Here is a 27,892-nt window from a genome sequence, read left to right as displayed (position 1 = left end):
AGATTACTCCCTTCGTTTACTTTTCTCCGTCGTCACAAAATTTATGGAGGACAAATGCAATAATATTATAGCATTCTTTTTAAATTATATATCATGCATCTTTTACATTCCGACGTTTATTTTCAAAAAGATTATACATTTTCTAACGTGTTACTCTGTGGAATGAATGAAAATCCCGACGATCCGGCAATATTCAGGGTTGCTACTATATCATTGAGATCTAGCAACTATATTTTCTGAAAAATCTATTATTATTTACGTATCACAATTTATTAATTACGATATATCTTTAAATATTTAATAAATAAAATTATTTTCTCAAATCTAATTTTTTACGGTTTAATATGGAGGAGGAATCAGCTGAGAATCTTTCCTACAGAGGATGCTGTGTGAAACTTAGCAAATGGAAGAAACGAATAAAATATTAGTCATGGATAGAAGGATTGTCATGGAAAATTTTAAAGTGCTTTTCAGAAAGTACACTGACATAAAAATATGCCACAAAAATATCAAAAACAGGTAAACTTCGTGTCAAATAATTTGGAGAAACCTGGTCCTGGAGCAATAGTGGATCCAGAAATCTTAAGAGGGGAGTGCAGAAAGGAAACAATATGCCTTATAAAATTGTTTACTATCTGAAGTACCCGCCTTTATTTAGGGAAAATTTCCAGAAGGTGGTGCAGTTACGTCCTGTACACTCCCCTCTTGGCCTGGATCTATTGATATTTAAAATTCAGGAATGAGAAGCCCTGGTAATACTTCCTTGTATTTGTAAATAGTTTTACCTTTTGGCCTGATGAAATAATTAGGAAAAGGGGTATCTTGATTTCTAATGACTGGTGATGATGATGATGGAGGGATATCAAAAAGACCAAATTTTTGATGATGTAATATTTGAACGGTTCTATGTTAAAAAGGAACAACATAAATTTATTGGTTTTATAATTAAATGTACGAATTATTTTATTCTCTGTAGTGAAAAAACCCGTGAAAAATAAAAAATTTGAAATACTTATAATTACATTTTTTAGAGAGCTAAACCAACACAGCACTTTCGTGGATAGAGAACATTTTCATGTATAGTTACTAAATTTATACAAAGTAATAATGAGTTTTTAAAAATCTCTCTTAGCATACAGCATGTCATTATGTGAATATTTTTTTACTATTGTTATTATACAGATATTTTCAAGTATGTCATTTTTTTAAACTGAACAGTAACTTATTAAAAAAATAATGATAAATAAACGACATTTGTACTAAAATGCATGCTTTTGTAGAGTCGTTAACCTCAAAAAATAAATAAAAATTACTGCTGATCAAGCAGTCAAATACTAAATTAGTATGCTATACATAAAGTACAGGAAAAAGTGTTTTATTTTTGGAACGAAGGATGATTACAAAATTTTAGGAATTTAATTATAATCATATTATTTATCAATATTCATCAACACTATTCCCATTAAAATTAGCTTTTTAAATCATTAAATAATTTTTTGGGTCTTGTTTAACACTGCATTTATTGTGGAAAAACACATATACAAAAGAAAAAATTATAAGTAAACTCTAAGCATCCGTCCTGTATTATGCAAAATTTAATATATGAAATATTACTTTTTTTTATATAAAATTTATACTGAAATTTTAAACGTCTTTACAATTCAATATTTTATTGTAAATATTTAAGTTTTATGTATCAAAAAATATTATCTAGCACAGTATATTAAATAGATAAAAATTTTAGAATCAATGTTTTCTTTTATTGAAATATTCATTTTTTAATGGTGAAAAGGCCTTATATTTTAATGAGTAAAGATAATATTTGCCCTAACTGTAATGAAGAGATATATATTCTTTCCAAGTTGTCAGCAGCTGCTTGGATTCTAAGTGACATAAGTTTTATATATTTACTGTAAAATCATTACAAATGAAAATTTAATGTCTTCATTTGTTTATATTATTCCTAAAGTGTATCTTATCAGTAAGAAAAATACAATATATTTATCTAAAATCCATAGTTCCAAAATTAAGAAAGTAAATATTCTTAAGTATATTTTATTCCTTGCTCTACATTTTTATTTAATCTATTCTAATGCATTATTAAAAAATTAAAGTTAAAATAAAAAATAAATCTATTGTTATTTATCTTCTTGGGCATTACCTAATAGTACCTTTTAAGCATGGATTCGGCCATGCTAACAGTAAGGACGGCTGGTTGATGAGGGAACTGACATATCAGGAACAGATTACCCCCGAAAAATTTCTAGGTTTTTCAAACTCCCCCCCCCGGATTTGATCACGGATCTAACTAGGATAAATGCACACTTGGATGGACGAAGGAGACAGGCTGAAGTGGACGGAATCGCATCTTTGTGTGTGCACTTGTTCGCATTTCAGTGGAGGATCGAAGAGAATATATAGCAAAAGAGAAAGTGAAAGTATTCTCGTTTTCTAAGTGGTTTTTTTCGGTCTGGCCACGAAGAATTAGTGGTACTGAGCTGCCTATTATTAGAAGAGGATACTGTAAATTATATACAGTAAATTTCATACTTCTCTCTTGGAGAAATTAAAGTCGCGTCTGCATTAATTGCTTTTTCAATTAACAAATAAACTAATAAAAGAAACGGACCCAAACGACAGCGCTCCTCTAAAAAAAACAAGCGGTTTCTGTTAATAAATGAAGTGTAGGAAGTTTCGACAGCTGGCATCTAGGTTAGTGGCATTGAAGGTTCGACGCGGAAATGTTGCTTCATGAAGAATATGAGACGGATTTCCTTTCGTGTGGCAGGCCCGTCCGTCCGCCGTCTGCCCGCCCAAGTATACCCAAAATGTGGTCAATAGTACGCTTCGAAACATCTCAGATACTCAACTAATGATAGAAGCCGATTTATTTAAGTCATAAGAATATTAATACTTAGATTATTTCTCTCTATAAATAGCGTAAAACTATCTGATACAAGAAACTTTTTAAATTATTAATCTGTGAAGAGAGATGAAATATTTAAATTTAATCTTAAATAAATAATTATTTATTTATGAATTATTCCATTAATTTTTTTTTAAATATTGATTTATTTTCCACTGCACACAAAATAATTAGTTAGATTAAATTTAAATTACAGTGAAATTAAGAATATCATGTAAGAAATTGTTTGATGTACCATTTTCAAAAATTCTACTATTATTACATTTTATAACATAAATGAAGCGCATATTTTATTAAACTTACACATTTTATGGTAAAGCGGTGTAAATGCAGCTGGATAGCTAAATCAATAACAATTTATTGGTCATTAGTTTGTTTATCCAGCTGCTTTAAAACCGCTTTACCGGGCAATCAGCCCATTGTAACGTTTATAAAATTTTTATAAGAATAACATACACGCATTAATATACAATAATCGCATAATACATTAACTTTTAAGATGATAATAAAGGAAATTTTCTATAGTTGCTTACATGTTTGCTTATATTTTCGAAGTGAATAAAAAAGAATTAAATGGGACATAATATATAAATATACATATGCACATTATATTATTGGGTTACATAAATATAATATAATTATACACTGAAAATCGAGATTAACAATTGTACAATACATGAACTAATTTTTACAGACTAGAATACAATTTTTTTAATATTTAAATAAAAAGAGAATCGTAATTAACAAAGAAGGAAATTTAGTATTTTAAAGTAATATAATTTATTTTTAAAACTATAGATAATACGATAAAAGATACGATAAAAGTATTTTATCGTATTATCTATAAATTTTTACCATTTATACCTAAATATATTCTCATATAGGCTATATATTTATTTAAAATAGTAAATTTATTTATCAATTGTTCCTTATATTCATGTTTCAATACAGTATTATCAATTTGAAAGTAAATACAAATGTTTTTGTTGAATATTAATTTATTTGTCTTCGTTTTTGGTTCCTTTCGCCCTGCGGGCACTAAGAAGGCCTTTTCAGCAATCTCATTATGGGTTCGGCCAGGCCAACAAAGATGCGACCGGGTAATGACGAATCGGACCTCGACACACCTCGTAAAATTTCAAGGGTCTCCTGTCCTGGCTCCCCAGAGCGGTAGAATGTCACTTTGGCCGCTCGGCCATCCAGCCGTTTTTCTGTGGGCATTAAGAGGGCCTTTTTCCCTATACCCATCTTGGGTTTCCGAGTACGGAGGCTCGACATATCTGGGACTGACCACCTACAAAAAATCCTTAAAGAGTTGCTGGCACGAATTCTATTCCGGATCTCCCAGAGCGATCGGCCGACATCTAAACTGCCTCGGCCATTCGGTCGTTAAAACAATTTGATTTAAACTAATACTTAAATAAACATCAATAATATGATATGTTAAAAATCACTTTAAATCGTACAAATTCTCCGAAGTGACGAATGTTTTATTTAATGTCCACGAATATGACCCTATTTTAATCAAACATGACTTCTGGCCTACAACACCGGTTAACTGAAGTAGAGAAGAAAAAACGGAGTACATTCCACTCACCATCTGAAAATTAAAATTTATTCAAACTAACGACATTTTATTGTAGGAAAATAAATGAATTACTTAATCCTACATCAGTTTCTACCGACCCGAATGAGAAAATTCCGTTTGACAAAGAAAAATCCTGCCATGGATAATCCTATCGGCATTCCACAGAATCTCTTCATAAAATCAAGGATCTGTTTTAAATAAAACACTTATGATTATAAACAAATAATAATAAATTTTATTTCACATCCAAATACGATATTAAATACTTACTTTGAATTTATAAGTTAAAGGGAGAGACATTGAAGAAAATCTTTCGATAGTAATAAAATTGTCATATATCTGGAAAAAAGCAAAGAGCGTATAAATGCGATATATTAATAATTTATTACACATATACATCTTACATACAGCCTAACAACCACACGTCCCTAGTTCATCCGGAATGCCATGATTCTGTTGGAACTTAAATAATTGTACCCTCGTAGTTGTGGTCTCGTTGGCATGTTAATTGGATACGCATAAATTGTTTTTGTACTTCAAATGTACTGTACATCCAGAGGACGTTGAATACAGAACCACAAGTATGAGGTACAATTATGTAAATCCAATGTACTGTATGTATACATCCTGGATAAATTATGAGTGCCCACGGGACTTTAGGCACATCGAATTCATCCATATGAAGGAATTTATCGAGGCCTGTTAATGTTTGTCATATATTTCGTCAAATGTCTGTGCTTATAAAGATTCATAAAATGTGCTCTAAACTTTATTAAAATAAATAAAAAGAAGACAATTAACATATTTTAAAACCTTTTGAGGTTTAAAAGTATATTAATTGTCTTTCTAAATCCTTAAATGTGAAGTAAAACTAATCAAACTAATTAAAAATTTGTACTCACTTGTGATGATAGAACGGATAAGTATTTTGCAATCGACAGGCAACCCAGCAATAATATTATTGTAATAACAATTAAAGATCGGTGCAGAGTAGGATGCATGTCAACAAAGACGACTCCATATAACATAAAGCACGAAAAATATACAAAATGTAAGTAATTCAGTGGTAATATAATTTGAAATTGATCGTTTATATACTGGAATAATTCCCATATCTCTAAATGCTTTTTAATCATATCTTCAAAAAATAAGACAGTCGCGATTTTCGTTTCCATTAGTTCTTCAGACAAATGATTCAGTCTCTTTTTCAAAATAAGCAATCCCGTGGAGAAACATAAGACCAAGGCCAATATTTGGCCTATTATAAATATGAAACAAATCTGAAGCATGACTGAGCAAAACATTACTATCAGATCATTACATAGTTCTTTTTTCATCTGGGAATACAAAACCAACGATGTGATAATTGTTATTAGTTCTAGAAGAATGAATAACAGAGACAGAAATGCCAATAATTTCAACTCAAATTCTTCTAATAATTGATCTTCACCTCGGTAACCGCCTTTTGAAGAGCAAAAATATAACTTTCTTCTTTTGATGATACTATATTGCACAGCAAGATACAAAGAAATTCCGAAAAGTGTAAAATTAGCATGGGGTGAATATTTGCCGAATATAAGTAAAGGTTTCGCACACGGTAAATTTAAAGGCTGTGCCACCAAAAGTATGAAAACTGCTGACCAAATACTTACTTCGATTATATGGGTGTATAATTTTAAAAAGAAATCTTCAAGATTATTCGTCTGCTTGTTTGTTCTACAGTTGCATGATCCAACAATATCCCATCCGAATACCTTAGCAACAGAGAAAATCGGATCTAATTTGTTAGCAATACAAGAGCTAAAATTAGATGACATATTTTAATGGAAATTGAACTTTATCTTTGCCTAAATTAAGAATAGTTTAAATGTTTAAATGTATCAAATTCTGTCGAATTATCTAATTTTGCTTGTGTCTTCTATGTGTGCTTTTATGATAGGCTAAGATAATTTAGATATTGATCTTAATGCTACTTACGTTTTAATTGTACAGTGCGTGCATTTATGCCACGTGTAATGGAAATGTTACATCACTTGTTTTCTACATTAATTTACTGATTTACCTTTAAGACCTTCAAGACAAATGCTATTTTAATGGATTTTTCACATATATTTTACGAAGCAAATATTTACATCTTTAATAAAAATTATAATCGATATTATACCAAGATGCTTTAAATTGCGAGGAGCTTCATTAGCGTAAAATCGAGCATAAAAATCCTCGACGCAATTACTTTTAATTATATGATCTTTTTGAGTTTACGCTTGAATTAATGGAAGTTTTCACGGTGATGGTGCGGTTGTATACGTGATACATCGATATAAAGAAATATATATATTCTAAGATTTCTTTTGTACTACTGTATAATTACAAATGTACTAAAAATAATATCGTTACTTTCATATATTATCTTTTATTATCATATTATTAAGATACTTTATTGCACTGTACTAAAATACCATACTTAGCTATTTGGGATGCAAATTGAAAAAATTGTAGACCTATAAATTCCCACTGTTGACCTTCCGTCCGTCTCTTTCCTTAATCTCGAGAATGAAGTTATATAGATAATGAAGAGACGACAGATATGAAAACTTTAGGGGCTGGAGGCCCCGATTAACTGTATATAAACTTCCGACACAACGGGATGTAACGTGATTTCCTATTGTATCGGAAATCACGTTATTTAAGTTCAAACTTTTCCTCTGAAAATAGTTAATAGATGACCCGCACGACTCCATTGCTAACAGAAAGTATAATATACAGGGAAAGACACTACTAATTTGAGGTGGAGAGCATATATTTTAAATTAAATAAATTAAAAATATGATTAAAAATTGCAGCCCGGTTTTGTGACAATATCACAATAAACAATTGCTCGTCTATTACATACTCAACCTGAACTGAAGGATTTCACTATTGCCGTTTTTATCACTTGTTTTAAGCATCCATTCTTATAATCAGGATGCCTCTTATCATAGATACATGGATACTTTCGAATGTTTTCGATAAATCTTTTCAGATCTATTCTAGGTCTTTTTGAAGTAGCCATGAGAAAACGTCCCGTCAATATCATATACACGCTTTGTCTAGGTGACAGCTTAGTCATTTTTTGGAAAAACGAAATAGGAATTGGTCAAAATAATTGTTCAAACTTGGTAGGCTATAATGGACTCTCTATTTTGTATTATTTAAAAGAAATTAACTAAAAATGTAAAAATCTAAGCACTGTTATCCAAAGTGTATAAAAGACACTTTAACGAGATAAAATTTTTCTGTGGATAATTAATGAGTGTAATATGCAATTTGTATAGATACGTTCAATAGTTAAATAAAATATTTGCTTAATTATTAAATATATCTACGCAAATTGCAGATTACACTCCAATACTTATTCATAGCAAAACTTCTATCTCATAATAATGTCTTTATTACATTTCTTTGGACAATAGTGCTTATATTCTTACATTTTTAATTAATTTAACTTTTTTTAATAACTTAAATTATATAAATTATATTCCACAAATGGAAAAAATTAGTCATTCTATCTCATAGATGCGTCATGATCGAAGATGATAACAATCTACCCATCTTAAATAAACAGTTAATCACGACTTTGGACGATTTTGTTCATCCCCCTTGAAGCTTAATAACGCTTATGCTTTTTGTCGAAAATTTCGGAAATTTTTCAGGAAGATTTGTGTATTAGGGGATCGATGCTATTAAATTTTGGTGGTTAAAGGTCGACGAGATGGGGAGATAAAAGAGTTGTGTGTCGTATCTCGAGTAGAGTCGGACTTCACAATTATACTCGTTATTAACATTTACAGTTTCTTTAATAAAACTCGTTCCTACCCTCAAAGTTAAGATTTTTGACATTTTATAATAAATAATAATATAAAAAGTTTTTAAATAAAATTTCATAACAGATAATGCCACAAAATTTTACCGGATTTTTTTTTATATTAATGAATGCCTGAGATGTGACAAGGAATGAAATGTGACGACACTAATTCATTTTATTGTTTCTTCTTTGTTGTGAATTGTACATCTACTTACCATCCTGTTTCTCTATTAACAGTTGTGAAGGTATTGTTTTGCTATTTTATTTTTAATTGACACATTACTAAAATATCTACACACAAAAAAAATCATATAAATAGTTATAAAAATTATAATTTATATAATTGTCAGTTCCTAGATAACCTTGCCATACACATTACATTGCTGATCGCTTTGAAAATAAATCATTAAAAACAGAACAGATTGGAAAAAAATGACAAAATAAAATTATTTTGTGTTTTGTTACATTTATTTTTTCGAAAAAAGTTTTTTTCTATAGATTGAGAAGGAAATAAATATTCTTATTCTGATATCACTTCGTCTCTGTTTACAACGTTTAAAATTATACCAAAATTCTTTTGATGTTTATCATCAATTCATCATCGAATTATTATCAAGTTAAAATATGTATGTACAATACATATGCATGTATGCATATTAGGTAAACGGAATCTGTACCGTTCAAAGTATCTGCGCCAAATTTGGAAAGAATATTCTTCGATACCCTAGAAAAAATAATATGAGAGTCTCCACCTCCAAACCACTTCTAAATTCCAACACCCAGCATTTTTTGTGTGTTTTGCAGTTTTATTATTATAAATACTCAGGTCAATAAATATACATTTTAGTTACTAGGACTATTATTTTTGTCAAAACCCAACCTCATCAATCCCGCTCCGTCAAATGCACGAACGACGCTGGGCACACGCCGCTAGTTTAGTCAGAATCCATATTACATTTAAAATACACTGTTTTTACATTTTTGTACTCAGGGGACCTTGAAACGTTGAAAAATTTAAGAAATCGGGGTTTTTTCTGTATGTATAATGTTAATGTGTGTGGAAGCACGAGTTTTTCACCCCCTTTGAAGCTTAATAACTCCCGCGCTTTTTGTCAAAAATTTCTGAAAGTTTGCAGGGTGGCGGTTTATTTATTAGAGGAATTAATGATTTAAATTTTGGTGATTAAAGAGCGAGGGAGTGGGGAGATAAAGGGAGTCACGTGCATCGCCAATAAGATCGGACTTTTAATGACGATTTTACTCGTTATTAACATTTACAATTTTTTTAAAAAATAAAATCCATCCATACCCTGAAATTTAAGTTTTCTTGCCATTTTATAATAAAAATATAAAAAGTTTCTTTTAATAAGATATAACTAGAACCGAAAATTTTCGCTTTTTCAGCTAATTTCTCAGCTATATTCGTCTGGAATGAGCGTCTTTCAATTAGAAGTAATTTAAAAATCCGATCTCAATATGACTAAGTTTTTTTGGCGAAAATTGGCGATTTTCGCCCTAACTGGTGAATTTGGCGATAGGTGGCAAAATCGCCAGTTTCCCATGTGCTTCGTGTAAAAATGTCTAGAAAACAGTCAATTGAGTTTAAAATTGATTCCGTGATTAAGGAATTAAGTGGCAATATATTTCGCCGTACAAAAAAAAAAAAAAAAAAAAAAAAAAATTCTCTGTGTTAAGTGCTCTACACACGTCAACTACGTGATACAATTAAGAAACGACTTTCGGAACATCTCAACAGTGCAAAACACAAGAAAGATAACACGCTACAGTCACAAACACTGTTGTTTGAAAATGAAAGCGATTTTGATAAAGAAATGGTTGAAGCATTCACCAGTGCAGATATTCCGCTTGAAAAATTAAATAACGAAAAACTGATATTGTTTCTCGAGAAATATATGAAGAATCCGATCAAAAGTGTTCCAGGTAGTTTTTTTTATTGTAATTAGTTTTTTTAATGAAACGTTTATTTTATTGAAATTGATGCTGCTGTTCGCGGTTGTGCTCATGATTTAGCTAAAATATGATTTTATTTGAAGTCTCATTGCGTTATTTATTTTTTAGCACTGCGGGCACATCAAAAAACTATCTTCAACTCAGTAACAGAAATAATTAAGGACGAAATTAATGGACATGATGTCTATTTCATTTTTGACGAAACTAGTGACAAAGTGCAACGTAAAATGGTCAACGTGCTTGTAGGAAAATTAAATGGCGAGAAAGCAAAATCAATGTGCCAAATGATTTAAAATATTCAAAACTGAAGTTAATAGTGACAGATCGAGCAAAATACGTAATGAAGGCAGTAGGTGTAGTGGCAGTAGGTGTAAGGCAGTGGCAGTAGCAGCACCGGATAAAGGGGGGCAAGCCGGGCGACTGCCCGGGGCGCCAAATTTTGAGGGGCGCCGATATAAAAATAAAATATTTTTTTACATTCATTATTTTTTTAGATTTTATAAATTAAAATTGATCATTTTTCATGAAACATCGATTTTTTTAGCAAGCAATAAATTGTTTTTTCTTTAATAATACCAAATAAAGGTCACACCGCTAATTATTTTATTATTGTCAACAGATATAAATAATATTCAAATTATTCAAAGAAAACTATTTGTATAGTCAGAATTTATAATAATTCAAAAAAAGATTAATAGACAAAAACAAAAATTTACTCATTAAAATAATGAAACCTAAGAATTTTTATGGCTTTTATCACACAACATTGATGCAGACAAATGCTTTTTAATCTCTAAAAATTTTATTTTTATTTATTTTGAAAAGATAATTTGTAATCAGTATCACGTATCACAACAATCTACTCAAAAAATAGACGAGATCAAATTTATAAATTACAAATAGCAACAAAATTATGAATAGTCAAAGTGATACTGGGCGCCTGTCATACGCCTTAATGGTTAAATAACTTTGTCTTTCTGTAAACTTTGCATTAACAACACTTGCCGTGCTTTAAATAAATAAATTTTTTACACAGTTCTTTATTGTGTAATTTTGATTTTTTGCCTTTTTTTACTTTTTTTTTAAAATTTGCAGTAAATTTGTATATTCTTGTATGAAAGGGCGCCAAATTTTGTTTTTCCCGGGGCGCTCAAAACCCTAGAACCGGCCCTGGGCAGTAGATTAAGAAAAATTCATTGATTTTTCCAAATGTACTGTACATCACATCACGTGTCTCGCTCACGCCTTACATAACGTTGCATTTAGGATTCAGAATGAGTACAAATTAACAAATTCGCTTATATCCGAAATGAAGAAGTTTTTTGTGAAGTCAAGAGAAAGACAAATGATTTTAAGAATGCAACTGGAGTTAGTGATCTTCCTCCAGAACCAATTGTCACTCGCTGGGGGTCTTGGTTAAACGCTGCAAAATACTATGTCGACGTTGAACGTTCGTTCTCATTATATTCATCGATATTGAGCGATCGACGTCATAGTTTAAGCGAGGATTATTTGAAATAAATAAATGTAATTCGTTTTAACTCGTTTTTAAAATAAATAACTGGCGACTTTTTTTGGCGAATTTAAGGCAAAAATTGGCGATTTTCGCCGCGATTTTAGGTCTAAAAACTGGCGAAAACTTTCGGCTCTAGATATAACAGATGGCGTCACCAAATGTTGCTGGGAAAGTTAAGCAACTCGTTGCTGGTTTATCTTTGTTTTGAAAATACGAACTCCTTATATAACTCTAATCGAACATCAAAAACTCGAATAAGTTCTTAAAAATCAAATTTAGTAACAGAGAGTAACCTGGATCGAATCCGAGCGGTCGATAAAACACTAAGAATTTTTTGAATCTGTCCAGGTTATGTAGGGCCTCGTCCTTCTGGTGATTTCCATTGTAGTCTTGGCAAACTCATGATGTGTCTGGAATGAAGGCTCTTTAGTGCCCACAGGGCAAAAACATTTTTTTTAATAAAAAATTATGATTTTATAAATTACATATTATTATTTCAGTTTTTAAATTATTATTATTATTATTTCAGTTTTTAAATTATATTTTTAAATTAAATTATTATTTCAGTTTTTATTTAAAAGTTAAAAAACGAGATACATTTATGTTATTCATATATAATTAAATATTAGCATGTGAAATACGAGTATTACTCATTTTCCGCAATAAAATAATTAATTAAATAATTAAATAATTGTTAGTATTTACAACTGCAATTTTAAATTTAAAAAAATTGTCTTAAATAGTTTTTATTTCGAGAATAAATTAGTCATAATTTATTTTCTGCATTCGAAAGTGTGGTTTAAGCAGTATTATATGAACAATGACATGTTTGATCTTGATGAATGATCTTGATTGTGAAATAACACTTGCACTAAACACACGGTTCTAAAGAATCGTTTATCGTTTAAAAAACAAAGATTACTGCTGATCAAGCAAAAGCTTTCAGCAGTATATGACTGATATTTACAAAGTTCTATGAATGTAATTATAATTTATTTATTTTATAAATTTTGATCAATGTTACAATATCTTTTTTCAATGATAATTCAATGTGTTTTTGAATTGTATGTGTTTTTTCAATGAGAAACGAGCAATTATTTATTGTGACATCGTCACAATGTCGGGCTGCAATTTTTATCATATTTTTAAAATTTATTTAATTTAAAATATATGCTCTCCACTTCAAATTAGTTGTCCTTTCCCTTGTACATCATACTTTTCTTGTTAGCATTAGTCATGCCGGTCATCTATCTAATTCCTTTTAAGGGAAAATTTTATAATTAAAATAAGGATCCAAATCGAATAGTTAATCGGTACCTAATGCCCATAAAATTTCCAAATCTAATCTCGATTTTTATCTATCTAACTCCATTATCAAGATTAAGGAAGGACAGACGGACAGTCAGACTGACAACAGTGGGAATTTATAGGATTACAATTTCTTTCCTTAATCTTGTTTGTGCTTATATCGTTTTATTTTTGGTGTGTGTGGTTATATACAATATATTGTCTGTTATTCTTTCTGTAATTTTTCTTCCTCGTCAGCTTTTGGGCGCTCCGTACGTTTTGCATCCTTTAGTTTAAAATTTCTTGAACGGTACTTTTTTTAATCAACGTTTGAAGTTTAGTAGCATCTTCCCAATACACATTACAAATTGTTTTTATTGTTTGTATGGCATTTTCATTAAGTCCGACCCCTCTCGAGATATGACATATAATATTAATTCATCTCCCTACCTCTTCGACCATTAACTACCAAAATTTAATAGCATCAATGCCCCTTATACATAAGCTACCGTGCCAAATTTAGTTTCTTAATCTTCATCTCATTCTGAGATATTAAACAAAATAGACGCCAACACATGCACACTCTCACAGAACACTTTTTGCCTTTTTTTTTTTTTTTTTTTTTACTTTTTTGGATTCAGGAGGTCTCAAAACATGAAAATTTGCTAAAAACTCGGAGAGTCAAATTTGACACGATTCCAATACTTTCCCTTGTTATGTATACATAACAAGCAGAAAAGTAACACCGTCATAATATAAATAATCTTCGAAGAATTATGAATGCCTCGAATTATATTTATTATCTATTATTTATTTCTAATGTCTATAATAAACTGAATATCCGGGATATATTCTTTCGCGAATTTCAGTATCTTTTGAAATTACACGGTTGAATCTTCTAAAAGGAAAATTTCCGTATGGACATTCGCAAATATGTTCAGAAGTCGTTGGCCAATCTGTAGGATCTACTAATGTATTAATTTCCACAACTGTTTTCTTCGCATCCACTGGCAAATCAACGTCTTTCACTCTAATTCTGGGTTTGAGTTTGATGGACTTGACAGATTTTACTTTTTCTGACTTTTTTCCCTCCGATTTTTTAGATTTTCTTCCTTTTTTTGATTTCTTTTTCTCCAACTTTTTAGATTTTCTTCCTTTCTTCGAACTTTTTGATGTTTTGGATTTCTTAGACTTCGATCTTTTCGGCTTGTCTGATTCGTTTTCAGAAATGTAAGGCTTAATAATAATTTTGTCTTGTTTTCCTGACTTTTTTCGATATACTACTTGAGGATAAACAACAGGTGGAGGTGGCGGCGGTGCCACACTTACTGATAATTGATCTGCATTGATCATAGGCGCTTCTGTATACCCGCCACCCTTCTTTTTCAACAGTTTTTCGATTAATTTCATTCTTCGTTTCCTTCTTATCCTTCTGTTACTCCTTCTCTTTCTTCTGCGTCTTAGTCTAGTTAGACCACGTTCTCCTACTTCTAGTATCGGATCTGTATTCGTGTCCGCTTCAAATCGATAAGATTTTACATCAGAATTCAAAGTTTCTTTTTTATGTGAAGAACTAGGTTTTGAAACGAGATTAGATGATGAAAGTGATAATGATGACGTGTCATCACCAGGCATACTTGAATATGAACCATTTGTTGAGGATGACGATGATGATGACATGTCATTACAATCCGCCGTTGAATATTCACAGCTGTCTGTTGAAGATGACGATGATGATGAAGTCTCATTCTCCAAATCAAAATCTTTATCTTCGTCTGATTTCATAAAATTTTCAAACGGCATTATTCTATTTTCGAAAATTTTTTCGGATGGAACATTTTCGGTAGATGGATTTTCAATTTCATGCACAGTTTTTATTATATGATTTCCTGAACTTGAACTAGGTCTGTTTGTGTTATTTGATGTTTCTAGAATCAAATCTTCATTAGAATTCAACAGTTGTTCTCTTAAAACTTCTTTTATTATATCATCAATTTCGGGGTGAATAGACTCGAATATTTCGTTTTTCATTATTTCATCGACAATATAACTTTTGATATATTTAAATAATTCTTGTTTTAATTGATTTCTATTTTGATTCTCCATAAGAATCTATAAAAACAAAATTAATTATAGCGTTGTTTTCTAATATCTATCAACCATTTCTTCATATTTAAACGGTTATATAGTTTTTTTCTTACTTGTAATAATAATCAACTTGAATTCCAATGTTTTTATATAACAAAGAACAATAAATAAATACCATTTCATTATTGGAATGATAAAATTTATTATCATTATTAGATAAAAATCCAGCAACGAGTTACGTAACTATCCCGGCAAAAAATTTAAAATTGTTTCGTGGCTCCATCTATTATATTAATATTTTATTTAAAATCTTTTTATATTATTAATTATTATAAAACGGTAAAAAAAACTTAATTTTTGAGTATAGGGATGAGTTTTGTAAAAATTGATAATAGCGAATAAAATCTTTATTAAGTTCAACCCTGCTGGAGATATCACAAGTTACCCCCTTCTATCTTCCCACTTCTCGATCTTTAACCACAAATACTTATTAGCATCAATGTACCTAATACACAAACCTCCCTGCGAAACCTCAGAAATTTTCAGAAAAAGGCACAGAAGCAACTAAGCTTCAAAGTGAGAGAACAAAATTGTGCCCACACACACAAACATCCATACACATAAAAAAAATTACCATTTTTTTGCATTTTTCGACGTTTCAGGTCTTGAGTCCAAAAATGTGAAAATCTCAGACATAATTTTTTTAACCGATTACTATACTGTTTCTCTATTATTATATACTAGCCGACAAAGTAAAAATGTACATACAGTAGAGACTCGTTAATCGGAACCCCGGTAATCGGAATCGCCGGTAATCGGAACGATTTTCAATCGGACTGTGTCGTGCTGAATCGAACGTTTTTGATACTAAATTTACTTCTAAAGTATAATTTTCATGTTTTTATATTCTTCAATATATTTATTTTGTTTGTACGAAATGCAGAAATAATTTTTAACGATACGATAGCCTCGATTATTATAATAAAAATTTTCGTTAAGCTTAAAATCGACGAAAATTCAACACGAAGCGACACGCAACGGAGAAAAATTTGAACATCGGACAGGTTAATGTATTTTTTCGTATATAATCGGTAATCGGAACAAATCACTAATCTGAACAACCCCAGTCCCCAATTGATTCCGATTTTCGGTTCTCTACTGTAATTCTTAACTGTACTTTTATAGTAAATTTGAAATAAGCGAATCTTAATTTTCTAGAAAATATTTTTGCTGTTTTAAATTTATATACAATTAGATACATTAATCTTCTCAACTGAATAATATCGAAGTATCATATTTATGTTCATAATCATTTCAGTTTCTTAACTACATAACCAAACAAGTACACATATAACTGGAACTTGGATTAGACGATGCGTTTCCGACATTTTTACATACTTTTACATATCAAACGACTTTTAAATTTAAAACGGTATAAGTTAAGTAGATAAACTTTATACTGTAATGTGTCGTATTGCATCCAGGCCTGTAACTGAGAGTGACTAGAGGTGCTGAAATACCGCTGTCCATTTTTCCAAATGATAAAATTCTGTTTGATTAAATTTTTAGATATATTGATATAATTTTTAACATTTAAATCTCGAATATTTTTCCGGTGTTCGGTCATTCGCCAGGTGGAAATGACCGAACAGAATTTAAGGTTGCTAAGAGCATCGACTTGATAACAAATAAAAATAACAACAGGTGAAAAAGACTATAATAAACAAAGTCGACTCTGCAATATGATATTGTGTTTTATGATATGAAAAGAGACGAAATGTAATTTCAGAAAATATTTTCATTGTGTATTCTCATTACAATTGATTTAATAATTGTGTCCTGGTTTATTGTTAGTGTTAATATTGTGGGAAATTGCTAATCGTAGTTGCTCGCGGGTTTACGCCCGATCGACGGACTGGTCATTAGAGTTATCCGAATTTTCTTCACGTGTGTAACACCATAACACCTAAATAGAGGCCAGTTTCTCATAGAAAGTCCTCCCGTAAGGCCTAACCGAATAAACGTACCAACATTTAATTATCGAGTTTATTCTAAATAACAATTCAGCAACAAATATTGATTTTTTTTGTTTTATTGTTTAAAAATAAAATACTGTGAGTTCATTTTAATGTAGCAGTCCTATATTATTATTATTATTATTTCAGTACGTTAACTGAGTTAATAAATTGGCAGATTATCCAAAAATTCTTTGAATTCTGCCTCACGTTTCTGCAGATCTCTGTATTGGTTCAATTGTGCGGTCAAGTCTCGTTTCCTTCTACCCTTAAATGCAGAAATCAAACCACCGACCAAACTAGGAATTAAGCCAAAGAAGGCATGGCAGTAATCAGCAACTGTAAATATAATAAAATTTATCATCTCAAGATAGTAGCAAATACTAGGTTGAAAAATTTGAATGCTATCCGTATAATTAATAATCCCATTAAACACGTATGAAATTTGCAAACCATCAAATATAAAAACATACAGCTAACCCGATAATTAATTTAAATATCAAACGAACAGTCGATTTTTTTAGCGGATTACTTAATAATTATAAATTTAATTTAATTTGTAATTTACTTTTTAACATTTAAATTTTGAATATTTTTCTTTCGTTTTGTGGCATACATTATTTAATAGTATAAGATTTGAAAATTTTTTAGGTAACCGTGCACCGGACTATCTTTTTCCCCTCCCGATAAAGCCATCCTACAATTTACTAGAGTCACCTCTACTATAGTTGGTCTAGCTACGCATTTGTTTGTGCCGTGTAATAAATCCAATTTTTTAATATATATTCAGATAGGATTTTACTACATCGTGCTACGATAGAAATCAAATAAATAATAAAATATATTATTCTTCTAAAATACATACCTAAATGTTAGGCACACGGAAAAAGTGCTTATAAACACCCTGACAAAATTCCGAAGACACATGATGCTTCTCATTACATTAAAGATAAAACTGATTAACAACGTGATTTTTCCCATTTTTCCCAATCATACCATAGGAAATTGTAGTTGGACTTTTAAAAATAGTAGTCAGGAAAAAATCATTTGACGCTATTAAAGTTCTAGCGCAGACTTTTGTTTACATCGTAAATAGAAGCATAACATACACCTCACTCGAAAGTGTTGCAACAGATAAAGCCATGTCTACTCTTGGAAGCACAAATGTTGAAACTCTGCATAGTCTTTTTGAGTCATATATTTCGAAGTAAGTCATCAACAGAAAAGAACGTGTTGTTTGGAAGAAAAGCCCTTTGAAAAGGGGACCGACTAACTATAAGAGTACCATCCTGAAAGCGTCAACTGGAATGAGCATCTCAGAGATACGCCACCTGGTAAATGACCGAATAGAATTTAGGGCTGCTAAGAGTATCGACTCGACAACATATAAAAATAATAACAGGTGAAAGAGACCATAATAAACAAAGTCGACTCTGCTATATGATATTGTGTTTTATGATATAAAAAGAGACGAAATATGATTTCAAAAAATATTTTCTTTGTGTCTTCTCATTACAATTACTTTAATAATTGTGTTCTGGTTTATAATTTCCGCCTGATCGAAGGACTGGTCACTTGGAGTTACCCGGATATTCTTCACGTGTGTAACACTGTAACACCTAAATAGGGGCCAGTTTCTCATAGAAAGTCCTACCGTAAGGCCCATATATTGAATTGCCTTATTCCATCAATCCAATTAATGATATTAGATTTAGTACTATCATTAACTATATGTGCTGGTTAGTTTATGTGCAGTCACTCATTAAAAAATTGCAGAATTTATGAATAACTTTCAATTATCGAGTTTATTCTAAATAATAATTCAGCAACAAATATTGATTTTTTTGTCTGTTTTATTGTTTAAAAATAAAATACTGTGAGTTCATATCAAAGTAACAGTCCTATTTTATTATTATAATTATAAATTCAGTGCTTTAACTGAGTTAATAAATCGGCAGATTATCCAAAAATTCTCTGAATTCTGCATCTCGTTTCTGCAGATTTCTGTATTGGTTCAATTGTGCGGTCAAGTCTCGTTTCCTTCTACCCTTAAATGCAGAAATCAAACTACCTACCAAACCAGGGATTAAGCCAAAGAAGGCATGGCAGTGATCAGCAACTGTAAATACAATGCAAATTATCATCTCAAGATAGTAACAAATACTAGGTTGAAAAATTTGAATGCTATCCGTATAATTAATAATCCCATTAAACACGCATGAAATTTGCAAACCATCAGATATAAAACATATAACTAACCCGATAATTAATTTAAATATCAAACGAACAGTCGATTTCTTTAGCGAGTTACTTAATAATTAGAAATTTAATTAAATTTATAATATTGAAGCTGAGTTGACAATGTAACTGACAACGTAATCGCAGTAAGGAGTTGCAGGTACTAACTTAACGTTTACGTGAAGTAACAAAAAATGTATTTCCTGAATTGTTTGCATTTTATTAATTAATAATTAATTAATTAAAGTAAATTGATTTTTATTTATAAATTAATAATAATTAATTTAAAATCTCACTACATTTGATGTGATTAATTAATATAACGCTAAATTATTGATAACACAAAATTAATGTCACTAATTTTTAATTATTCGTAAATGTTGAAAAAACGAATCTCTAATCACAATTTTTTAATCATAAACCAACGATTTTTAATATTGTATTAAAATATTATTAACAATGTATTATATTACAATATAAGCTTAGAGTTACACTATAAGATAAAATTGTACTGCGCGGTCGTAAAGTAGCACCGTAGTGGGGAAGCCCATGTGGCTCGGGCGTGTGGTGACAATATAATTTACTTTAACTTGGATTGGTGCAACTAACTTTTACTTTATTTTTAAGCGGATGAAGCTATTTTGTGAATCATTAAATTAATATATCTTTCCAGCGCAGATAGGCAATACTCACATAATATTACCTTCTGTAATTTTTTAATAACATATGTAATTATCTTGCATGATATATTTGAAACTACAGTTACATTTTTCTAATCAGTCGTCTAATAATGACACAAGCTAAAAATGATCAAAACCTTCTGAAAGATCCATAATATTGTAATGCTCAATATCCACAGATTTATTCAGAACTTCAAGAGGAAGCTTGAAGTAAGTGAGAAAAGAAAGAAAACTAACAATACAATGTATGGATAACTAGAAACCTTCGTATTTTTGGTTACAAAAATCTATGCTATGTGTTTCTAAATTATTTTAAATAAATTAAATTAAATTATTTTTCGTCATACCCAAAAAAATTGTAACCTCATTGGTTATACTGTCTCCTATCTGTAAGCATATACTTGAATTAAGAGAAATACAACCAGTACAAGCCGTCTGATGCACAACGTATGTAGAATATAGTAAATAACAGACACGTAAATAAATGTACAACACGTCTGCATATTACAGGCAACCATATGTATTCTCATAAAAACCCTCGCTCTACTTATAAGTGTAGATAATAGCCTACTTACAGGAATATACGCAATATTTATAGGATAGGTATAATCATTAAGATTTAAATAAATATCATAACAAGGAAAGAGCAAAGTAATCGAATATAAGAAGGGAAGTCATCAATTCTTAGTCTTTAGATAAAACACAAAAAACTTACCGATGAAATGTTTTTTTTATTTTCATTTTTTCGACTTGTTACTGCACTTTCAAACGCTAAATCGAAAACTCGCATACGTCTTCCAAAGTGAATTCGAAAAGGTTAGCACCACAACGGCGGCTTCCAGAAAGTTCTCTCTCTTTCTGGCTTCAGCCTTGTGATGTCATGTCTACTCCTTTATACTATAACCTTCTTGCGCGCGGCTGCCTGTAACATCATTACCTTCTTTCCCCGTCCACTGCGGATCGACTTTACGATCGCACTGTATAATAATTTCCCTGCTTTTTTTTTCTCATAAATTTAATAAACAATTATTTTTATTTTTATTTTTTCAATTGTCTTTTCCAAAAATAAAAATATTTAATAAGGTCAACATATACAAACAGTAATTATTATTTTAATTTTTAATATCACCATTTTATATATTAACTTACCGATCAAAACGACAAAGAAGACAACAATAAGATGTTTTATTTGCATCTTGTGGAATTAGGGAGCTTTCCGGATCTATAAAAAAACTAATATATATTTTATTTTTAATTATTTAGCCTTTAAAACTTAGAAATGGAATATTACTTTTAGTGTTTTCCAATTTTTTTTTAAATATTGAGTTTTAAATCAAAATCTATAGACTATATTTTATTTTATTTGAACGAATTGTAAAATGATTTGGTGTTTTTTAGTGGCACAAAGGCCCTTTACCAGTGGCGGATTAAATCTTTTCGGCCCCTTAGCACAGAAGATCGAGGCCTTCTACGTTGTTTTACATCGTAAACTAATAACGTTTAATTGTAACTATAGAAAAATTCATAAACTACGATATACAATTCGAACGGTAAGATTATTTTTTTCTAATTTCGGGGGTCCAAGGCATGTGCCACACGTGCCTAATAGGCAATCCGGCACCTCTCTTGACACAAATTTCACCTAAAAGTCAGTTAAAAAATGAAGAATACCAAGCTACTCGATTAAGCAAATGTCCATAAAACACTATAGCTATTAATATAATATACTATTTATTAATTTTTCTGTTATTGAAATGAAATAGTCATTCAACTTAATACTAAAAAATAATGAACGAAGTACATTAAGTTTACGTTCATTCGTTACCTTTGAAGAGTTCCGAGAAGTGATGAACAGTCGAAGGAAGCCAGTATTAATACTAAATTTGGAGCATGCGCTAATGCTGCTGGTAAAAATATCGTCATCGGCAATCGTAATAAAATTCTTCTGATGGTAATTGCAAAGTTTTATTATATAGCATTACTATTAGTATTAACACAGTATACTCTCCATGTAGAGAAGGCATAGTTCAATTACTTTCGTAGGAAAATATGTTTATAAATAGATTTTTTTAGTCCTTTCCATTATAACGTATTAAATTACCGAATAATTGATTTGACTAGTGCACGAGGCATAAGTTAGTCTACGTTGTTTCATACTTTTCCCAATGATCAACTTTAATGTAAAACCCTCAGATACAACATGGCCGCAACATAGAAGCGATATCTCTCCTCACAGCGCAGTTGAGAAAAATCTAGAGAAATAATAAATCATCTTGAATTCGAACCTAAATTTCTCAAAAAGTTTCATCCACCGACAAAGATCAATTTTTATAATTTAATTATTTATTTCTATAAATTTTTACAATAATTAGTCATCGAATAATTGGCCTGAAAATTTGCCTTTTGTTTTAATAACGCTTTTCAACGAAATGAGGCCGGTTGAATGCATAATCATGAGAGACGAAACACAGTATATCCAGGTCAGTTTGCGAAAGCGAAATTTCGGAACTGAACCCGGATCCTTCTTGATGGGCAGACTGGTGCATTTATTGTCTCGAGTATTCAATTTCCAATAAGAAATTATCTTGCGCGTGTTCATATATTACATAACAAGATATGGGTGATCCGATATCTTATTCGTTAATCGTTACGATATTACAAGGGGGTGGGGTATTTACTAAAAGTTAAGTAAACGTAAGGACTCAATACTTGGGTGAACAGGATGATTCATTTTTGTTTCAAATGTTGCATAGAGAACTATATCGTTTTATGTTATTTGTACTCTGTACATTTTTGTTTATTTATTTTAAATTTTATAGCAGTTGTAGATTTTATTTAAATTTAGTGTTAAAAAATTAATTAGAAAAGTATCACTGTATTGAGGCAAAATATGAATTCAAAATTAAGGTATGGCAAAATTATAATTTGAAAACCCATTAATAAATTTATTCTATTTGTCATCGGTATAAAAATAAAAAAAAAAAATAAAATAAAATCATTTGAATGGAATTTTTCAATCGTATCTACCAGATACGAATGATATCAGGGAAAAAATATTTATTAACAGTCTATACAAAACTTATATATAAACTGACATATTCGATAAGAATGTTAATTTTATTCTCTAATAATAAAATTTACTTCAACTTTTCTCTATTAATTGTCTAATTTTGATATAGAATAGAATAAAAACATTTAATATACCTTCAGGAATATTTGATTTCCATATATGTAAAAAAATTCGGAAAGTGACACGCGTGGGAGTAGCGCCATTGAAGATATAAAAGATATATCGTTACCATGAAAATATTTAGTGTGTACTGATTAACCCCTATCTAATACCCTTATTAATATTTCCTGTCCACAGTCAGCGGATTTGTTATAAGATCTTGCTAGTGGTTTCTTACAATCTTAGCCATACAATAGTGGATCCAAAAATCTTTAGAATGCAGAAAAGAAATAATAAGCCTTATAAATTTTTTATTACTTGAGATATCTAGTTTTACTCGGGAAAATACCAAACAGAAGAGGGTGCAGCTAGGGAAAAGAATGTCTTGCGCACCTTCTCTAAATCTGTTCCTGTGTTTAATTAACGCTACAGTCATCAAAATTACAGCTTAAAATTAAAAATTTTAGTGCTCTGTATTCTTAACGGAAACATGTTGATTTATTATTACCTTTCTTCAACAAAGACAAACAATTTAAACTGTGGAAACGATTAACTTATTTACATCTAGTGTTCAGTGATTTATTTACTCAGGCCCCATTGGTGGGCTCTTAATAGATTGATTATGTGTTACGTTGCCATACTCCATCAAATCAAATCATTATAACTTTTATTAAGTTTTGTCATTTTATTGACTTTAATAAATAATAATGAAAACATTGTACTTCAGCTACTTCAATGCTAATCTACAGGAAAAATTAAAAAGGAAGACGAGGGAAAAGAACGGAGAATTTCCTGGTTGCAGAATCTCCGGCAGTAAAAAGATAAAACATCATAGCAACTGTTCACCGTAGTAATCAATAAAAAGTTCTGAGCCAACGTGACTGCCGTGGGTTTTCAAAGGATAGAGCAGAAGAAGAATGAAGACTGAATAAGATTTGACATTTTTGAAAATTCGTAGTTTATAAATATTAATTTTGTTAAAATTAAATCAGTTTTCTCTATAATCTATAATCTAATAATCTATGAATATTTGCAGAGATACCAATCGCTACGGATTTTCAGTACTTTCTATGAAAGTCACGTGTTAAATTGCGGACTTACGAATAACTCTATAAAAACTACGAAATGATCATTTATATTCTTGAATAAGCGCACTAATTCAACATGCATAGGTGTTAGGGCTTTCTCCACTAGAATCGCCAGTAAGCCGAATGTCAAATCAATTAGCGATTCATACCAATAACGTGGTATGTACTGTACAGAAAATGAAATATCACGATTAAGCGCAAAAATTCCAAGTGAAAAGACCATGCAATGTGTACATGGGATAGGCAAAATGATGGATTTCGTCAATTACACAAATTATATTCTATCGAATGTAAAATTTAAATTTATTTTAAAAATCAGTTATAAAATAACTTGTTAATTCATTAATTAAACATTCAAAATTTTAAGGAAAACATTCAGATAAAATGGATTTTTTTTTCCTACTTATATATTTAATTACTTTAGATTAATTTTATAAACTTTATTTTCTGTATATTAAATACATAGCGTAAAATCGTTACGACACGTTTTTCCATAAAAAAAAGAAAAGAATAAACAATAGAAACTAATAGTAAAATCGGCGCAGGGCATCGACAAATCGTCAAAAAATTTTTAACAAGTGAGCGAATTGTCCTGTAACATTATAACTTTATTAAAATAATAATTTCTTTTATATGATAATTTAAATTAGAACTTATTATAGAATAAAATTAAGATAGCTTAAAATTGGATTAATGACACATAAAAGTGGGGATTATCCCCCATTTAGCCCCTCACCCGCATGCCATGATTCTGTGCTACTGAGTCTTCTTCTCATGTTGGCATCTTTGTATTGGTTTTAAGTTATATTGTAGCATTTAAAAATGCATAGCCTACGATAATGCATTTTTAGCTTATAATTTGAGCGTAATAAGATTTATTAAATTTAATGAACTTAGATGCATTAGACTTTTGAAATATTACATATCAATTCAAAATGGGAATCATTTTCAGGAATTTTTCATTTACGGCAACAAAATGCATTTTTTTAATGATCAGTACAATGTAACATAATTTATGAACACGTTATTGTAAACAAAAGTCTATTAAGTGCACTTTTAATAAGTAAAGTGAAGTGTATAACAAACATTCCAGTTATAATTTGCCTTACATTAATGGACAAACCATTAATTATTAGAAGTAAGGTATTGATCACATAATGTTATATAAAATTTTATACTCAACTAATACAGCATTCAGCTTCACAAAGCATGAAAGATGTAAACTCTGACTTATTACGTCTAATATATAATTATTAATATTAGTAATTAACTTTAAAATTTTTCGTTATTCTGAATATGTATAACTCTTCAAGTTCCTCGAGTACCTGTCTTACTTGTAAATTTTATCCGCTCACATGTGTTGCCAGAATTTTCGGATTACATATATTGGTTCGATGTAAATGCCTAAAACAAGAATATCAATATTTACAAAGACTTTTCAAACTCTACGCTAACGTCATTGAGGTATCTTTGTGGATAGCAGTATTTCTCTTGATAGTAAATAGCAGATATTTTCCATGTAAGAAAGCATTTCTTATTTTTGGAAAGTATGCCCCTTACGTTAATGTTGCTCAAATGGGTTTATCGATATATCTGGCTCTTCAGTTCAGCATTATCAAGAAGAAACAAATAAATTTAAATTATGCAAAAAGCAGTTATGACAAAGAAGAAAAATTAATCAATAAATTCGAAGTTAATTTAATCGCATTCCTCTTGCTTTTCTTCTTCATTCTTCAAATGTGCTCTCTCCTAACCACTTTGGTATTTTATTCTCATCTGAAAATAGAAAAGTGTAGCGATATCGAAGCACTAATTTGTTCGGTAGCCATACATTTGTATTACAGTTTCGCCGCTGGTCAAATTATAACTGTATTGGTTTCTTTTTCAGAAGGCCTCTTCATTATGGGAATAAGATTGATTAAGATATCCAAAGAGTTACAGATGGTCAATAAGATTTCGGTCATATTTTTACAAGAATTAATGGAGAAACATTCAGAAATATGGGAATTTTTTCAACAGATTAATCAACAATGGAAATTTCTTATTCCTCTCATCTATTGTCATTTTATCTATCTCAGTTGCATTCTGTTATTTGGAGCTATTTTTATCGATACTAATCAAATGTTACGTTCAGCCATTGCAGCTATTGCCCTATTGATGTTTTTTGGATGCATTTTCGTTTCGTGGTCCCTATCTGCATTGACTTCATTGGTAAATATTATTTTTAGAAATTTAATTATTATAGAAAGTTTTATTATAAATTATAACATTTATTTATGCATATTATAAATTTCTGTTTTATTTTATTCAGTTTATTTCCTAAATCTTTAAGTTTTAGGGAATAATTTAGAAGAGCTTAAATATATTATAAATATACGCACATTAATATTTTATAATTTCTAAAATTAAAAGAAAAGTTGTCTTTCTTCTATATTTCTGTGTTATTCACATTTAAACTGAGAGCTAGTAAAGAGAATAATTAAACTTTACCTAAAGTTAGGATATTATTTAATAGTGAACGACTATATGTCGTTTTAAGACTTGAATATTTATTTTATTTTATTTTTGTAAAAGTTTTTAAAATTTAAAGATATTGAATACCGATTTTAACACATTAAAAATAAATAGTTGGGCAGCAATTTGAAAAAATTGTAGAATTATAAATTCCCACTGGTGTTCACTGTCTTGTCTGTCCTTCTTAGTTAGTTAGATTACGTTATTACAGTTCAAAAATTTCCTCTGAAAGGAGTTAGATATATGATCGGCATGACTCCAACTGTTAACAGGAAGCGTATGATATACAGGGACAAGACACTACTAAAAAATTGAGAACATTGTGATGAAAAATTGCAACCCGGCATTGTGACAATGTCAATAAATAATTATTCGTTTGGTCTGATATTTTTTTGAGAACTTTCAACTTTATTTTAGTCAAACAAAATGCGAAGTAAAATGCTTAAAATAATCTTATAAATAAAGAACACAATCTCATATTTATAATAATTTCTAATAAGAGAAATAGAGAGTAAATATTTCAACTTCCATTTCTGAAGGTCTGAAGCTATTTATTAAAATATATACATGTATTACTTATAATACAATAATAGAGTAATTTTTATATTATTACATAATTAAATCTTTATTATCAAACTTTTAGAAATACTAATGAGGGATATTGTTGAAGATTAAGAAAAATAAAATTCTACAAATATTCTAAATGAGGAGGTAACAAACTAGAGAGAAATTTTAAATACGCGTTACTTTTAAGTTTATCAAACATTTGTTATTTAAAACCATATTTCCTAACTAAACTAGATAATTTCGAAACCAAAAAATAATAGTTTACCTTTTTTATTCCATAATAGTAAATTTACGAGATGCGAGATACTTAATAAAAATTCATTCGCTTTAAATAATATAAAACTCTTCGAAGAACTCGGTAAATAAATTAAATATTATTTCGTATAACTATGTTTTATTAA

The 27,892-nt window shown here is 29.8% G+C and overlaps 2 protein-coding genes and 2 long non-coding RNA genes across 5 annotated transcripts in view; 1 reads left to right on the top strand and 3 right to left on the bottom strand.

The window, feature by feature from the left end:
• The window catches only part of LOC136986207 (uncharacterized), a 129,536-nt gene that overhangs the window by 90,267 nt on the left and 11,377 nt on the right, over window positions 1-27,892 (bottom strand). The gene's annotated exons all lie outside the window — the stretch shown is intronic.
• LOC136986203 (uncharacterized) overlaps window positions 1-27,892 on the top strand; it is a 47,022-nt gene that overhangs the window by 16,534 nt on the left and 2,596 nt on the right. Inside the window, exon 1 of one of the 2 annotated variants that reach the window (XM_067283690.1) lies at window positions 22,585-22,633. The exons of the other annotated variant lie outside the window; for it this stretch is intronic. Coding sequence (XP_067139791.1) covers window positions 22,607-22,633 — 27 coding nt within the window. The 5' untranslated portion in view covers window positions 22,585-22,606. Of the gene's footprint in view, window positions 1-22,584; window positions 22,634-27,892 lie in introns of those variants that run through there. 2 annotated transcript variants of the gene reach the window in all.
• Window positions 4,307-4,844, bottom strand: LOC136986248 (uncharacterized). Its single transcript, XR_010882452.1, has 3 exons — window positions 4,785-4,844; window positions 4,613-4,702; window positions 4,307-4,526 (listed from the first exon to the last, which is right to left on the bottom strand). It is a non-coding gene; the product is annotated as an uncharacterized lncRNA (long non-coding RNA).
• LOC136986202 (uncharacterized protein DDB_G0284459-like) lies at window positions 13,899-15,392 on the bottom strand. The gene is made up of 2 exons (XM_067283689.1): window positions 15,334-15,392; window positions 13,899-15,244 (listed from the first exon to the last, which is right to left on the bottom strand). The coding sequence occupies exon 2, from the start codon at window positions 15,236-15,238 to the stop codon at window positions 13,949-13,951; it is 1,290 nt and encodes a 429-aa protein (XP_067139790.1). The 5' UTR covers window positions 15,239-15,244; window positions 15,334-15,392; the 3' UTR covers window positions 13,899-13,948.

This window comes from Centruroides vittatus, unplaced genomic scaffold (genome assembly GCF_030686945.1).
Source record: "Centruroides vittatus isolate TY-2023 unplaced genomic scaffold, ASM3068694v2 scaffold_1015, whole genome shotgun sequence".
Classification (NCBI taxonomy): Eukaryota; Metazoa; Arthropoda; class Arachnida; order Scorpiones; family Buthidae; genus Centruroides; species Centruroides vittatus.
The sequence above is the reverse complement of the archived record's forward strand: the minus strand, read 5'-3'. Positions and strand labels throughout refer to the sequence as shown.